Source organism: Xiphophorus couchianus, chromosome 9, assembly GCF_001444195.1.
Source record: "Xiphophorus couchianus chromosome 9, X_couchianus-1.0, whole genome shotgun sequence".
NCBI lineage: Eukaryota > Metazoa > Chordata > Actinopteri > Cyprinodontiformes > Poeciliidae > Xiphophorus > Xiphophorus couchianus.
Window position 1 is genome coordinate 4752631 of NC_040236.1, and position 18360 is coordinate 4770990.

The 18360-nt window shown below is 37.3% G+C and overlaps 1 protein-coding gene across 2 annotated transcripts in view; it reads right to left on the reverse strand.

Annotated features, from left to right (window-relative positions):
• arid3a (AT-rich interactive domain 3A) overlaps positions 1 to 18360 on the reverse strand; it is a 73820-nt gene that overhangs the window by 10888 nt on the left and 44572 nt on the right. For both annotated transcript variants that reach the window (XM_028028030.1, XM_028028031.1), the window contains exons 4-6: positions 5851 to 5923; positions 3560 to 3743; positions 1787 to 2034 (exon numbers count right to left, since the gene is read on the reverse strand). In XM_028028030.1, coding sequence (XP_027883831.1) covers positions 1787 to 2034; positions 3560 to 3743; positions 5851 to 5923 — 505 coding nt within the window. The remainder of the gene's footprint in view (positions 1 to 1786; positions 2035 to 3559; positions 3744 to 5850; positions 5924 to 18360) is intronic.

An 18360-nucleotide genomic window follows, 5' to 3' on the forward strand; every position in this document is an offset into this window, starting at 1 on the left:
GTCACCGCTGCATCAGCTGATGGGGGAATGTAAACAGCGATCAAAATGGCGGATGTAAACTCCCTCAAATAACACGGCCGCATTACCACAGTCAGAAGTTCAATGTCCGGGCTACAAATCTGTTCCTTCACGTTAACATGACCGGGATTACACCACCTCTCACTCACATAAAGTGCAATCCCGCCGCCCCTCTTCTTCCGACTCTTGGAATAGTCCCTGACCCCCTCACACCAAGAAAAATCCAGGGATCTCCACGCTGTATTCCGGAATATGCGAGTGCAGCCAGGTTTCCGTGAAGCAGAGATACTGCACTCCCAGTACTCCTTCTGGGTCCTAACCAGCGCCGTGAGTTTATCTGTCCTATTTCCCAAAGACCTCACGTTCCCCACAATAATCGCCGGTATCGCTGGCCTGCGCCGTCTCCTCTTCTACCTCCGTTTAGCTCCAGACCCGCAGCCCCGTCGTCTCCTCCGTAACTCCTCCGGGACCACAGGCCTGTCTCCAGGCAGAGGCCCACACAGCGCAATCAGCCGTTCACGCCAGCAAACAATGCCGCTACTCCGCTCGGCGAGGTTCTCCGCAACCAAGAGTATAAAAAGTAGCAGAAGAACACGGAGAACATCGACAGAACCACATCCAGCCATTGTAGAAAGCCCAACTGATGATCCATGGGTTCTTCAAGCACGGATCCTTAATCGGTTACAGACACAGACAAACACACACGACGGGAGCTGCGTATGCAGGCAGCCAGCTGCGCCGGCGCCATCTTGACATCCTCCTACAGAACAAGATCATTTTAACCAAAAATTCACCAGACGCAGACACACCCACACACGCCGTATTTGCTAAAGTTATATTTAAAGGAAAAAAATGATTTTGAAAGATTTTTCTATTTTCTGATTTTGCTATTTTGTACTTTTGTTATTTATGTAAATTATTTCATTTCAGTCTCTAAAATACCAAAATTTCTACATAGCTTTATATTTCGGTCCATCTGATGGTGTAATTTTTAAATATTTTATGACTGATATTTGGATTAGTTACTCAGCACTTTAGTAGTTGTTTTTTTTACCAAATACATTTATATTTTTACTTGAGTAAAATGATAGGACAGTGCTACATTTTGTGGGTACTCAAATCTCTGTCTACATTCTGCTGATGGAATAAGATGAAATATAACAACATTTTATGTATTTTATGTCTCACACACACCTTATACAACTGACTGGTCTGAAAATAAAACACTATTTTAACAAAAAAATCCCCCAACTTCAATAACATTAATGTATAAAATAAAGGCCAATCTGTACTTCAGTTAAACAAAATAATAAGCCACTGAGTGATTAGGAAAAACACATTTACTACACTGAAACAATCCAAACAAATCATGTTACAATAAATGACCTTCCTGCTCAAATTTAATATATAAAGTTAGAAAAAAATCTCTAAAATGTTTTGAAGTTTTCTAGCATTTAGGAAATAGAGATAATTTTGTTGATTTTAAATTACCTAAAACAAAAAAAGTTTAGTCTGATTTGACTTCAGTCAGTGAGAAAAGAAAGTCTTTTTATTAGGTAAAAATGCTTTCCAAATTTAGATTTTTAATCAAACGTTGAATTGTACTTTCTTACAAAAATCAAACACTTTCAAGGATTTTAATCTTGGAAACCTTGAAAACACTTAATTGAAATTCCAGCATTTGCAAGGATTTCAAGCACCCATATAAACCCTGTAAAGACGAATGTAAGTCATTTAAGTTTTACTTCCTATAACCAACAGTTCCTACCTTTCTTAATCTTCTGCATGGGCGTGAGCGAGGCGCCGTTGGTTCCCACCGTCAAGCCCACGTTCGGCGTAGAGACTTTTGGCGAGGACAGCATGGTTGGCGTCCCGTTGGGGGAGTAGGTGAAGAGCGAGCTGCCGAAGCTCTGCCGTCGTCCTTCCCGCCGATTGCTGTCGATGGCTGCCTGAAGCTCGTTGGGGTTGCTCAGACCTCTCTTATCACATTCATATGGGTACAGGTACTTCATGTATCTGGAATTAATGGATGTAAATGATTCTTTTATGAACATTAAGTGATGCATTACTTCAAAATTCAATGTACTTTTTGGGGGATTTTATGTCAAAGAGCAACACAAAATAGTAGAATGAAGCTCTGGTTGTTGATTTTAAAAATATATATTTTCCGTTGTAAAAGTTAAAAATGAGGAGTTTCAATGCTTTTAGGACATCTTTACCAGATCTAAGAAGGTCCAAATGTTAAAAATGCAGAATAAACGTCCATATTTTGTTAATTCAACGAGTATTGATCTCAGCAACTAATTCCAGGAGCTTGTACAATTAATTTGTTTATTATATTTTTCACTCTAAATTCACTATTTATTTCTTTGAATTACCTTATAACTATGCCTGTCCTGATAACAAATTTGGTAGACGACAAATTGTCTCAGAAATTATTGAGATAAACGATAATATTGTTGTTTTGATACAATTTTCAACTAATAAAATGATAATGGCATAACAATGCAAGTTTGTCCTCTGAAAAACTAATAAACTTTATTGTACTGAACAATCCAATAAGTATAAAAAAAAAATCATCCAAAAACAAAAAATAAGATGAAAATAAAAACTGAAACCATCAATAAAATGGATAAAGTCTAAACTGAAACTTCACATAAATCATCAGAATGTAAATTAATGAGGTAATTTTTTATTTATCTTATGATTAATTGACAGACTGCTTATTGCAACATGCAGAATAAATATAAATGTATAATTTAGGAGATTTTTCTGGAGCTCTATAAAACCAAACTTCATCAGATTCAGAAAATGACTTGAATTGATTTTAATATCAAAGAAGCGCTTTACTCATTAGAAATAAAGCTTTTTATTATTTTAAGAAAAAGAAATAAAATCTGGAAATTTAAACATTCTTTCATGAAAATGGAAAAAATAAATCAAAGACTTTTCCACACTGTTCAAAGCAGTGCATTGGTGGACTCAGGGCAGCAAATATAATAGAACACCTCATCTTTCTGACTTTTATTTATAAATTAAAATGAAAAAACATGCATTATTTCCCTTCCAATTCAGCATTATGCTCCAGTTTGTGTTGTTCTATCACATAAAATCCCAATAAAGCACATTAAAGTTTCAGGTTGAACTAAAATCAAGATCAAGAGGTATAAAAACCGTAAATACAACACAAGCCTCCTTCCTGTGAGAGCAGATCAGGATGAGATCTGATCTGATCTTATGCTAGCTGGGAGCGAGGAGCTCCAACAACCAGAACCAACTACAGGAAATTACTTCAACACACAGGAGTTAATTTGAAAAACAAAGCGGCTGTTGACATTTGATCTCTGCCATCTCCAACGCTGTGAAGCACCGAACAGAGCAGGGATTAAGGGATTAAAGCTGTGACAGTTAAGGCACTGTTTAGTCACGAAGAAAAGCTGACTTAGCTGCGTCTGTCATCACTGGAAGGGTGAATCCAAATATGCCAAACACAACAACAGCACAGGCGGGTAGCTGAGAGGAAACAGAAACGTGCACTGACTGTGTGCGGAGGGTGAAGGCTGCACTGGTGATTGAGGTAGGCAGGTTAAGTCCCTTGGTAATCTCCCTCCACAGTTTCTTGTTGATGACCTCCACCAAGCCGCCTTTCTCTGTCACCAGCTTGTAGAGCATGTAGAGGTCCAGGACCTGCTTGGCCATTATGGGAATACGGTTCACAGGGGTTCCTGGTTCACACATACACAGGAGAAACATGAACAGGTTAAAAGATTGCACAGCCAATTAATGTTGTGTACCATCATGTGAATTATATTCGAGTTGTACGTTGGAGATGCTTGCAGTTTGCTTCAACACCTCGGGAAAAAAGTAGAGCTGAAATAATTAATCACGATTATTTGTTTATTAAAATAATCGTCAACTAAATTAGTAATCGATTAATCGCTTACTGGAGTGTAGAGACTCAAAAAATCTCTTTATTTAAAGAACATTCTCAGTAATTAAGCAAAAACTGTGCAAATAATATGTACATTTTGGATTTGTGATATCTGTAAATGTGTTCAAAAATCCCTCAAGTAGCATAGTTCTGTAAAAAAAAATTCTGTAAAAAAAAGAAAAAAGAAGCTAATTATGTAAAATAAAGCAACTTTTTTTATTTGCATAAATTATTAATTGGATAATCCAAAAAAGAGACATTAGGATCAGCTCTACATGTATTGATGTTAAATCAAGCAGAAAGTGTTGAGCTTTCTCACATGTTGATGTTATAAAAGTTCTTTTAGCTAAAGATTTTGCTCCTCGATCTTTGCAAAAAATTATCAAACGTACACAAAAACAGAGAACATTTAAATAAAAGTCTTTACCTTAGTCTCTCAAATTCTGTTGTTAGTTTATAAATCACTGAACATCTTAGCACTAAAATACATTAAATATCTATTATTGTTGTTGTGTCAACCTTCCAGTCCTCTCAGGTCTTCTGGTTCTGGTCTGGTCTGAATCTCCAGAATTAAACACGGAGAAGCAGGATTCAGCTTCTATGCACCGTAAATCTGGAACAAATTTCCATAAAACTACAAAACAGCTGAAACGCTGCCTTTAAATCCAACCTAAAATCTAATTTTTTTTAGCTCTTCCTTTAATTAATAGTAACTGGAACCTCATTTGTTTGAGTCTGGATTAAATTTTTCCACAGCATTGTGATGTTTTGTGTTGACTTTTCATCATGTAAAGTACTTTGAATTGCCTTGTTGCTGAAATATGCTACGTGTCAGGAATGGAGTTTTTGAGGTAAAGGATGAACCAGAAGGTACACGGCGACGTGGCATCTTGCTTTTATTTTTCTTTAGTCAGCAACACGAACATGTCCACACTCAGAGAGCCACTGGCATGATTTAAACACAGACAAGAATCCCACGCCACACAAGGACGCAACTCAAACTTAAATACTATGGGGAACAGGTGAGGGGAATAACTAATTAGCGGACATGGGTGACACACAAGGCCTAAATTAACAGGGAGCACTGGAGACTACTTGGTTCAAAATAAACTCTGACATCTGAAAGGAAAACACGAAAACAAAAGAAAAGCCCCACAACACACTGACATCATGACACTATGCAGACAAACGAGTCACCTGTGTTTGTTTATATTATCTCAAGTCATAACAAGAACTAAAAACAAAATTATTTAATAAAAAAAGGATATTTTACTATAAAACAGTCATCTTTGCACACAATTTAACTGGAATATCAGAAGTAATGCCTCAGTTATCAGAGTGGCCTGCAGATGGCGCTCACAGATTCCAAGAGTGGACTTGGCAGACCCACCCACTGACTGTGGGTGACACTGTAAAAGGCTTGTTCTGGTTGTTCAGTTGTGACCACATGTCTGTTGTCTCCCATGTCAGGCCCCGATGTGATAACATGCCCTCAGCCCACCTGTGACTCCAGCAGCGCCTCTGCAGAGAAATGTCAAACGGCTGCAGCTTTTAGATGCTCACAAACGATGAACGAACTGTCCAAACAGGGGGAACTGAAGTGCAAAGTGTTGGAGAAGTGTTCAGGCCTGGATAAAAACGCTAATTAATTTCCAGGCTTTTATACGGTTACAAGCTGCAATGTGACCGTGAAGCAATCATCTCTGAAATGAATGAAGGCCTCACCCAGCCCAGTGAAAGCAGAGAATACGGGGGAGGGTGATCGTCGTCCTCTCTATAAAATAATTAGAAGTTGCCTGTGGCACCGGCCAGTAATAAAGCGGGGAGATTTGATGCAGAAATGTAATGGTTGTAATGGATACGCAGAGCGCAGGGCTTTCAGCAGACACACGGAAACTCACCTCGTTTCTGCATGAAACTGAAGAGGTCGTCGAGAAACTCTTTTCTTTTTGGGTCCCCGTCGAGTTCGTAGAGCTGTGGAAACAGAAAGGAGAGAAAAATGAAGGGAAAAGTTAGATTTTGTTATGTTAGATATCATAAAACATTCAATTATAGATGGCAGTTCTTTCCCCAAGAGCATCAGGAGCATAACTTTATGACAGTCAGATACTATTCCTGTTAGAGGAACTATTAATATTAAAAGTATGAAACATTTTAGCATGTTTTGCCATTTTTCAAAGAAATTAAACTGTTGTGGAAATGTTCTTTTACAAAGGGTGAGGAAAACTGTTTCAAGAACCAGAGAAAGAATATATTCTTAATCAGTATTTATTCGAAGTGGAAATGTTTGTCATCATTTTTCCAAGAAAATAAGTTATATAGAAACAAAAACACAAATTAAAGCCACAACCACTAAAACATATGGAAGATGGCACTTTACTGACTCCGTCTGATGGCCTGCTACTAACGTTAACTCTCGATCAGAGGTGTACAAACTTTTTGTGGTGCAAAATTGTCAGCTCAATAATACTCGCTGGCCAAAAAATATAATATAAAAATTAAATTAAATGTTGCATTGCATGAAGTATTTAAATTAAACAAATAAAGAAATCAGATTTTCTTTTGTAGGAATGGGATTGTAAATCCAAAACTTCAAAAATAAAAAACTATTAAAACAGGATCTAGGTCAGTCTTCATTTGAAAACATTTCTTGTTTTTAGCCAAGTTTTAATACATCAAATAAATGCACCAAGGTGTACTTTAGAGTATAAGTCAAAGGTTTCTAGTTAAGAAAACCAGGAAGCTTGGAAAAGACATTTTGGTAAGTCAGTTTTAATTTAGAAGTCATAGTTTTGTCCTAATTTATTCTTTAATTGTTATTATTGGGACAAACAAATTAAGTCCAAAGGCAGCAAACGCTGTCAGTCACAATCTCATGTGGTGCTGCTCATCCTTCCTCCCCTTGCTCTGTTCTATGCTACAGCTAGCATAGCCTGTTATGAATGCTCTGTCTAGCTAGCATAGCTACCAATGATGGCAGATAAACGATTTTCCTGTAATGATATGTTGTTTCTCCACCATTAGCACATTTAGCAGTGAGTGAATGAGGTTGATTGACAGCACTAAGACCCTCCTCTTGGTTCTGATTGGTTGTTTTGGCCGGAACGTTGCATTACTTTAGCCAGTAATAGTAGTTCAGGGAGGAGGTGGAGAAGATTGATCTTTTCACTGATGATCTGTCTCATAACAAACTATCACGACATGGTGCCAGCTTTAACAAATATGGAGAAAACATATTTTTTATTAAAGTTATGTACTGCAGCTTGAATAAAATGCAACTACATAGCATTTTTTAAGAAGTCTGGATTGCTTTATGTATATTTTGCACGTTGCTTATGACTGTTGCTTGTGAGGAGAGACATTTCAGTAAGCTAAAACTAATAGAAAAAATTAGAGCAACCTACTTGCATACTGTATGTGGACTGTTTGATGTAAAATGCATGAGCAGTAAATATTGTGCTAGTGCCAGTATTGGACCAAAGAAAGCAAGTGACGCTTTTTATGGATCAAATAGACTAAAAATATTGTAACAGCAGCTGCGCTGGGGGCGTGGGGGGCAATTAAATTTTTTCTCAGAGCCCAAGATTCCTGGCAGCGCCCCTGCCCATCAGCAACTTCTTTTACGCTTTTTAAAAATGTTTTTCAACTTTAATTATGAAAGTAAACGCATATTGTGAGGTTAAAAACACAAAAATAAAGATAGGTCAAGAAGAAAATGAATAAAATAAAACGTGGAAGATGAGGGGGGCGTCCGAGATGGAAAATGAAGAAACGCAGCGGACCAGTGTGGCTTGATGAAATCCTGATGTGGGTCCAGCTGCTGGCAGGGCCCCGGGCTCCGGAAAGTTCAGCGAAAGTGAGCAGTAAAAGTGAGGCGCCCACACTGGGGGTAGTACAGTGGGCCCATTGAGCCTGTGGTTGTTGTTTTTTTCCGCTCGCATTGATAGTGAAATAACTTCTTAAAGCTTTTTCTATTTATGCCACATGCACACACTCAATGCAAACATTTAGGTTCTGTGAAAGCGTGACTCTCTTCACACTGCAGCAAAGGTTTACAGCGACGAGTCTGCGCTGAATATTTAGTACAACAAGATCACACGAGTGTCTGAGCAAGGTCACGGAGTTTCATAATGTTGTAGTGGAAGTAACCGGCTGTGAAACACAATGTGCTACTGAGCACTGCCGAACAAAACCACAGAAAATAAAAGCCGAGCGTATTATTACTAGACAGGCATCAGCACAGCCCACAGCCTGCAGCAAAGCCTCATGATGCAGTTTCCAACCAAGAGCATTTGATATCACTTCAGGAAATCACTCACCTCAGCTCGGGGCCGACACAAACAGGCAAAAAGGACAGAAGCTTTCTGTTGTGCATGACAGTACAATAGCTCTAGAATGATTTTAATTGAATAAAAATAAGAACTAAGCATTCATAAAATAGATTATATTGGATGGAGACCTGGAAAATTCAGATTTCTCAACTTTTTCAGTTCATTTAAAGGTAAATAATTTAAAAACTGTGTGTTGGAATGATGAATAGCGATGCACCGATCCATGTTACGATACCGATACAGACATCTGAGCTTTAATATTGAAAAACATTTCTATTTTTAAAGGCAAACATAAAAGTACTGAGTTATAAATTCATTTTTAACTCTTAGCATCATAAGCTTGGTCAAACATGAAAAAACAAAACAACTTTAAATTGTTCTGTCACTGCGATTAGGATTATACTAGGCAACAAAAAATAAATAGCAAAGAAAGGGAGACAAAAACAATAAGCTGACATGTAAAATAAACTGCAATAAATCTTCATACAGATTTATTGCAGTGTGACTTCATTCAGAAAGAAATCACATTTTCTGAATGGTTCAGAAAGTGTGATTAGGACTCGTAAATATAATGTAAATAAATAATAAACCATAAAGTAGTTTCTCAGAGCTCAAAGCGTAGAATTAGGTAAAATAGATCTGCTCTGATGGATCGGCACATTGCCACTGATGCCGGATCTAGATTTTTATTTTTTTTCAGATATCAGATTAGTGCATCTCTAGTGACGAAACGCAAAGAAATCTCATTAAGCTCAGAATTATATCCAATTATTTAATTTCCCCCATGCAACAATAGTTACAATTCTCTGTGCAAATGTAATTAGTGGGGGAAAAGAAACGATCATTTTCTTGAAAGGCCGTCTCGGAGAAAATGAAAACGAAACGATTGTGATACGATGGCGACAGCGGTGGTTTGTCACCACTGAGCTCGTCCCGTAAAGTCACGTTCAGCCCTCATTAGTGACGCCAGGCTGGTGTAGGATCTTATGAGCCAGTGGTCAAGACTGAGAGGAGTGGGGGCTGTGAGGCCGAGGCGGGCTGAGGTGGATGCTGCGGTGGGGGGATGAAGCCTGCTGAGGGGGGTTTAATTACAGGATGCATGCATTCCATGAAGTGCCGCACCATAAATCTTAGAAATTACCCCTTTACCCAGTTCCCATCCCCCTCATGTTACTTTATTTGCTCCTTGTCCCTTTTTTAGTCTCTTTCTCTCGCTCTTAATCACACCAAAAAATATTTGCCTTGTGGTGTTGCTGCAGGCCACTCCCTCTAATCCACGGGATGTAGTGACAAGAGGATAAGTAATACAAACAGCTATAATATCCCAGAGACCATAATGCCTAAAAACAATCCAGTTATTGTTAACAGTAAAAGGTCCGATTCCCATGTGACGATTGTCGTTCGCAGCTATTTGGGAAGAACATAAGAAGCGTATAGCTGAACTGCAGCGGGTTGATTAGCGTCACCGTTTCCTCGTCCACTCAACAAGGCTGCTTCATTTTGTAAAGTGTGAACCGTGTTGACACCATTCTTACTCAAGCATATCCGGTTTCAGGTCTCATTCAGGGTTAACAGGCTCGGGCACAGCACCCTCCTTCATCTGAATGCCTCCAGTTGCTTCCTCCACATTTGGCTTACTGACATTTTTCCAACATTTCAAATTGAAAGTGCGTCTCGGAGTTGAGACACTTTACCTACACTGCAAAAACACAAAATCCTACCAAGAATATTTGGTCTAGTTTCTAGAGGAAATATCTTAATATACTTGAAATGACAAAACTAACTTACAAGTAGATTTTCAGCAAAAGATAGGAGCTTGTCTTAAGTCAATAATTTCTTAACATTTCTGAAAAAGTACTAGTCCTACTGGCAGATTACTTCATTTATAATAACGTATTTCTGCAACTAGTATCTTTAATCAATAATAAGGAGTTATCAACTTAAAATAAACTTCTATATATTGGTGAAAAGTTAATTGTTAGTTAGTTTTCTCTTATTTCAAGTTGTATTAAGATATTTGCACTAGAAACTATACCAAAAACCCTTGGGAAAATTTTGTGTTTTTGCAGTAGAAGTTTTAAATTGGTGTTATTTTTATGAGAAAAAATAGGAGTTGTTGAGGAAAAACAGTAATTATTATGACCCAATCTGGGTTGCTATTGTGTTGTTGAGGTTAGCAGCATCACGTAATTGTCTAAAAATATTATAATTACAAGATGGGATGAGGTATGCATATCGTATGATGGTAGGAATATACTCCATTTTTTGCAGAAGGACCAAATAAATGAACAACTCAGTTCGGCAGAAACATCACATTTGAGCAAAGAAAGAAAATGTTGGCTCGTCTAGTGAAGATGAGGAAATAAATTATCTTTTAAAGCGCCATCATTTTTATAGCGGGATCATTTTTATAGCGTGGAAGAGTTAAAACTTTAATTATGGGCCAATGATTCAGCGGCGGAGAATGCTCTTAAATAATATATAATTTATTTTAATCGAGTGTGGAGCCAAATCTAACAAAGGATGTTTTTAAAATGTTGCTATCAGCTTCAAATGAGTGATTTTGCTTCATTGTGCTATAAATACGACATGAAACAGACAGCTATTTATTTTATTCTTTTGCCACCAAACTGAATGACGGCCCAGGTTTTTCTTGCTGCCACACAGAGAGGAAGACGTTAAATTAAAATTTTAAAAATCCCCATAAATCACTGCTGGAGAACTGAAAACCAGCATGTCTGGGTGTAATACCAGAAGAAAACCTTTAAAGCCTTTATTCCAGGGAAGAATTACAAATATAGAGGCTGCACAGTGGTGCAGTTGCCTTGCAGCAAGAAGGTTCTGGGTTTGAATCCCAGCCTAGTTCTTTCTGCATGAAGTTTGCATGTTACTTTGACGTCCGCCCACAGCACAAAAACATGAGCTTTAGGATATTTGGTGAATTTTTCTTAGGCATAATTGTGTATTAGCATGATTGCAGAGTTGTGTAGTCAATAATTACATTACATGAGCAACTTTTTGAAAAAAATGTACTTTTTATTACTATGCTGCACGTTTTACTTTAGCTTGAGTAATTTTATTTTGAAGTATCGACATTTTTACTTCACTGAATGAAGAACAAACATGTTTGAGCCAAAAACACACCAGGCAGACACACACCTGCAGTTTGTTAACATTGCATATATCAAAATAAATTGATTTAAAAAATGGTTTCTGTTGTCTGATTTCATTCCATAATTGTGCTATTTATTTAAGTTGTTCTAATTTTGATCTTTAAATACCAAAATTTGCACATAACTTTATATTTTGGTCTGTCTGATGATGTAATTTTTAAATATTAAATGACTGATGTTTTGATCAGTTGCTCAGTAATTGACTTTTTGACATACTTTTTTACTCTTACTTGAGTGACTTTTTGAGTAATTTTTACCTTCACTGGAGTAAAAATAGGTTGAATTTATCCACGTCTTTCCACTTTCAGAGCAGTCTGAATGACATGATTCAGATTTCTTTCCCCCCACCAAAAATTTGCAACTTTCTTCCATATGTGGTACTAATTTGGAAATGTATCCAACAGTTTTCAAAGCATCTGCAGTGGTCAGTTTGCTGGAGTTTGCAAACTTCCACTAGGACTTAACTTAAGAACACAATAAATATGTTGCAAGTTCAGCAGCGGATTTGTGATGCCATGTGATTATTTCTCCTCTAAATACTCCAGGAACCTGTTTTAGATGCAAGACCAATCTGGAAATTGGTCATCACTGGGTCTTTAAACAAGATAAAGACTCTAAAAGTGACAGAAATCATCCTTTAGAAAGCTGTCATCACCGTCCCCTGATGTAACACCTACTGGGAGCCAATAACTGTTCTACTGGTAATTTTATAAAATAAAGAAACACTTCTTTTTTTTAACATTTCCGCAGAGTAATAACTGAATTTATGGGACGTGTTGTTTTAATCAGATCAAGATAATCTAAATGACTCGGGCCGCCCATATTAATGCCTGTAAAAATAACCTCCAGAGGCACCGGACTCACTCACAATACAAATCTATCATGGGAGAGGGAGACTGAGTTCATATTCTTAAAATAAGTCAAAGCAGAACTATGAAGGGATGCAAGGCTGCGCTCAGTGACAGGTATGAGGAAGTATTATTATTAGAAAATATAAATCAAGCAGTCTTTTTAAATGTAATAAAGAGAGGAGTGGCCGACAGCTGCACAAGTCCTATTAGAGGTGACATATAATGGTTCCTTGAACAGGTTGGGATAGATCTATGGGCGATTAAAAACATGTTTATCACAAATGTTTGGACCATGATCTGTTTTAGGGCATCTTGACACTTTAAATGCAAATAAGTCACTTACAAATTTTACTGTAAGCCACTGTTGGCCACCCCTCATCCCCCAAATCAGAGTTTACACTCGCATGTGAAAATAGCTGCAAACAGATGCGGAATTATACAACTGCACATCTTTGAAAAGTATTAGTGGAGCCTCCTGCATAACTAACAACAATGCAGCAAGTGATTTCTGGATCGTAAGTCAACAACAAAACACTTGTCTTTTCCAGCTGCCATTGTACAGCACATACTGGGGTAAATCAAGCTAGGTACTTACATAGCCTTGGGTTACTAGGTAAATGTGTAGTGCTCGTTGAATATGACTTAACAATCGGGAAGTCTTTGAAAGGGCTTATTTTTCAGACACCAAAAACATATTAATATATTTCTAGAAAACAGCTGGAGCTTGGGACGTTTTTAGAAGCAGTGAAGACCCAAATGGCAGTAAAAATAACATGCAAAATGTTAATTTTGTATCCTACATCTTTGAAAAACAGAAGCGGAGCCTCCTGCACAGTCGACAAGAATGCAGCCAGTGGTTTCTGGATGGTAAGTCAACAATGAAACACTTGTATTTTCCAGCAGCCATTGTACAGCGTAAAACCAGCCAACCAAATGTGCTGGAGCTCAACTTGAGTTGCTAGGTAACCGACTGAGTTAGGCGTAAGCTGGGATTGCTACATAACAACACAGTGCCCATCAAATGTGACTGAACAACCTGGAGGTTTTTGAAACGGCTCGTTTTCCAGACACCAAAATATGTTAACTTATTTCCAAACAAAACAAAGAATTGGGTGTTTTTAAGACCTACATAAAAGTATAAAAATGTGAATTTTGCTAGACAGGTTCCCTTTAAAAGCCGTTGAGAAGCTTCAGATTTTGAGATTGTTGTGGAGTGAACTAGATGAACCCGACGTGACACTGACAGAAGCGGCCAGTCGGGATTCTGTCAAACTGGCAGGGCTGCTATCACGATCACACCACACCCCTTGTTGTGTAGCATTGTTAGCTTCCCACATACACAGCATACATCTGTCTATCTGTATCTGCTTTCCTTTTTCACTCCTTGCTGTGTCTCTATTTGTCCTCCGTCTCCTATCAGCTTCGCTCTCTTTGTCTCCGGCCCTTTCTCAGTCCCAGGTATATAATCCCTGTGTACATTACAACCCCACCAGTACCACCACCGTTAACGCCCGCCAACAAGACTTTTATCAGACGGACGCGGGTGTGGCTGCTGTAGGTTTTCCATGTCTCTGTAGTATGTGAGCTGAGACGGGGGGATTTAAGCTCTACTTGTCAGATAAACAATAAGAAACTAGATAAATGACAAGAAACTGGGCCGACTGGTAACGCAGGGTCCACACACCTTGATCAGAATGAAAAGAATAAAGAAAACAGCTCTGTGCTTTCAACCTTTACTTCACAAAAACAAAGATAAAGACTCTAAATCATATGATCTTGTGAGACGTTAAATAGATCAACTCAAAATTACCACCAACAGCAGATATGTGTTATGATGACAGAGCAAAGTTAATCCAGCCAGACTTCAGATTTCACAACTTCTGATAAATAATCATTTGGTGTCTGTTGTCTGATAGTTTGGGAGCGTATGTAGGTCAGCGACTGAACGTCTGCAGATAAATTATAAACAGGCCTTATTCTGCAAACAATCAGTAACCAAAGAGCAGCCTTTACGGCCTCAAAGGCAGCAGCAGTAGGTAACAAAATGTATGTGTGTGTGCGTGAGTGAGGGAGTTTGGGGGAGGGTCAGTCAGCCCATTAATGCAAATGGCTGTCAGTGGTGCTGGCGGTAGTGTCATGTAGCACACAATGGAGCCTCTGCAACTGAAAACCAAAGCCGAGAGAAGACCCCGGTGTCACCTACATGCTCCCTCACACCTGGCTCACAGAAAGGCCCACATCCACAGTCATAAGTCTGTTTAGGTTTCTTATTGTTCATTTACAAGTCTGACCTACATTCTGCTGCTTTTAAAAGGGAATAAATCTTTGTACTTTTCCAGCAGCTAAAAAGGTTTAGAGTTGTACCAGTAGTGCTAATAATTATCAAACTGGAAAAGCAATTAAAGGCGGAGTTATTAAGAAGTCGGCCTAATGTGGAGCTATGCTCACTCTACTGAAAAAAAATATAGGAGATACATCAGAAGACTGAATTTCAAACAGCTTTAAGTATGTATTTACAATAAACTATAAGTATCCTGAATGATTCTTCTTAATCTTATAATGTGTTATATTGATTGTGTATGTTTTTCCACCTGGACGCAGATATTTATCTCCAACAGGTTGGTTCCTGTTGCCACAAGCTTCCAAAATTCAATTTAGCATAGTTTAAATATCATTTTACTGATATGTAGTATCAGTAAAATGATACTAAATCATCATTTTAGTATCATTTTACAGTCTAGTTTAGTTTTTAGATTAAAAACTAAGCTATTTTTAGTTTTTAATCTTGTCCTCATGAGGATGTTGTTTTTTATGGTTTTTAATAGCACCATTTTGAATTATGTTATATTTATACTTATTTAGTGTTGATGTAAAGTTTCCTATCTGGTGAGAAAGCTGACTCCTTTCACTGTAACCATAGCTGCCTAATGGTATAAATAAAGTTAATTAAATGATATTAAAGTGAATGTCCTTCTGTAGACTGTTTTCTGTGATATTATTATTCTTTTGTTTTCATCTATGGTCTCTATTTTGTATTTGTTTATGTTTTACTTTTATTTTAAATTTGTAATGTGCATTTTTAGTTGCTTATTTGAATGTGTGGAACCCAAGAAGAATAGATGCAGGAAACTGCAACAAATGAAACAATGAACACTGCAAAAATTGCAAATATTATCAAGTATTTTTGTCTGGTTTTTAGAATAAATATCTTGAAATAAGAGAAAACTAACTTATAACTAACTTTTCAGCAAGTTATAAGATCTTATTTTAAGTCAGTAATTATTAAATATAGATTACAAGTACTAGGTTAATTCACTTATAACATTTGAAAAATCTGCCAGTGTAACTAGTACCTTTTAATCTACATTAAAAAATTAATTACACAAAGCAAGCTCCTGTATCTTACAAGTATACTAAGATGTTTGCACTAGAAACTAGATGAAATTTTTTGGTAAGATTTGGTGTTTTTGCAGCGAAAGAAAGTTGAACGGCATTTTATTTTTAGCTTGTTGTATTGACCTGCTGCAGAAAAACAACAGAAGCAGCAGTATCTGATTCAGTAATGGCACGGAGATAACCCCTGTGTGTGGTTTTACCGTCCACCATTTGTGCGCTCGTCCTCTACCTTAAAGGAAACGTTTAAAACGCAGCGATCAGATCATCTTTCACCCAATGCACTGAGAGCAGTTTCAAAACATCCTATTAATCCACGTCCTTCAGGTGATTCTCTCTTAGGGAAGAGCTCAGTATGAACTTGTTTTCTTCATTCGGCCCCGCCTGAGTGGAATGGAAAAAATGCTGCTGCCTGTCGCCATAGGTTGTGTTTAGGCGTGACTAAATCAGATTAAGTCAGCTAAGCGGTCAGGTTAAAAGGAAAAAGAATAAAAAATAAAAGTAAATGATAATGATAGATGGGTGTGTCTCATTGAGCAGATAACTCTGACAGTGGAGAAATGAGAGCAGAGGGGTGAGGTGAACACATGATCAGCCGTATTCAAACGCTGCATTGTTCCAGGCTGGAGCCCCTTTGCAACTGTCATTAATGTACTGAGCAAACACAACTGGTCAGACAGGATCACTTCACCATAATAATCTTTTTTTTTTTTTTTAACAGGATTGTGTGGAAATGTTTATGACCCAAAGCAACATGCTGTGTGCTTCTCCATACAGTAAATAGACAGGTGCGTCACATAAAATAAATGTAAATGAATGAGGAACACATTAAGTTAGTTGTTTTTACAAAATGTCCTTTAGTTTTTTTTTAATGCTCAAGTTTGCTACCGCCATTTCTGCCCAACGGGGAAAGATTACTTTAAAGCATTTACAGTGACAAATATTTTCATATTCATATGAACCAGTTTGACTTTTTTCTGCTATTTGTGAAAAGAAGCAACTATTGGCAGTAGTGTGATATTATGCACCATCTAATAAACTTTTTATTCAAAGTAATACTTAATTCAAAGGCATTCAATATATAAAAATACTGGTATTGACCCTTTGCAACTACGTCACCATGGTTACTAATCATTCAAGGCGGCTTGGTCAGGAGTGAGGGACCAGAGTACCAAACAGAGCGACTGAAATTGTTTTCCCCAAGTTGTTTTTGCCAGTTTATTCATGGTTTCTACTTGTTCAAGTCGAGCTAATTTATCTGTGAACGTAACACACCTGGTCGGGGCTCATAGAAGGCGACATTTACAGACGCTAGAAACAGTTAGCTTACAAACCGACCCGTACCTGCTCCATCCTGATGTGTTGATCTAATTACCAACTTTGCCTGAATTCACACCACATGATTTATATCACTATGTCATAAACAGCAATTCCCTTTACACCGGAGCAGCCTTAAAAACGTACAGAAGATGAAATGCTAATTTTTGGTGAGATAAAGCGATATTTGATATCTTTTTAATCACAGTTACTTACAAAGAATATGAATGTTAATCTTCTTACCTTGTAAAAAGTGTTAATCCAATTACACTGAGGGCTGACAGTCATTATGATCCATCGCTGGATATACTCGTCCAGCGAGTGTAACTCGTTAAAAGTTACACATTAAAATGACACGTTTGGTTTTCACCCTTGTCTGTTTGTGCAGCCCGTCCCGCAGCATCCTGTGACCATTTTAAAAGTGAAATCAGCTAAATAAAAATGTTATTAGTCTGTCTGAGTAAATATTGAACCAGTCTTCTTTCTGGAAGTTATTTAAGGTAAGAGAGTAAATATAATTTACAAGCTTTACATGCTGTAGAGAAGAGTAAAGTAAATAGATGCATTTTAGAGGAATGAACTGAGATATAATCTCAAATTATGTGCATTTTTGTACAGCTTTTAAAGAGCCTTCGAATGAAAATGTATAAAAATGTTCATATGATGTACAAATATACATATATGTTTAATGTAAATGTGTATGTAAGTATATGGACAGTAGATATGTTTCCCTTTTTGTAGATTGCTTAGTCTCTTGGCTTCAATCTATTCCTTTTTTGGTAAAATACTGGTTTGAAAAATAAAGTACTTCAACAAATGTACAGCATTTCCTATGCTGGAAATTAAAATTTTTATTTTGATCCAACCTCATGGATTAATAAGAGACTATAAAGTTTATTGTTTGCTCTGAAAACACATGCATTTCTCGAGGCCTTCCTCTTTTCCTCCATTTTCTTCATTGTTCAGGACTTTTGCATGCAGCACATTTTTCAATCAATGACCTGCTAGTTAAACAAAATAAGCAGAACTGCGACTGAACAGTCCGCCTGTGCATTTATGGTGGTTTCTTTGTTTTTTAGGCAGCAGAGTTTAAAGATAAATGGGAACAAGTATAACAGCACATATAAATAAATGTTTCTCAACCAACTGGCTCCTTGGATACTTTACTTCAAATAGGAATAAATCTGAACGCAAAAAATGTCTGAGCCATGCGGCAAGTATGGATAAGAGATATTTCAAATGTTATGAGTCTAAAATGTTTATAAAATGTCGGCTAACAGGTTTAAGAAGGTTTGAAAAGCCCTGAGAAAATTGATACTTCTTTTAGAGAAAAAAAATTTAACATT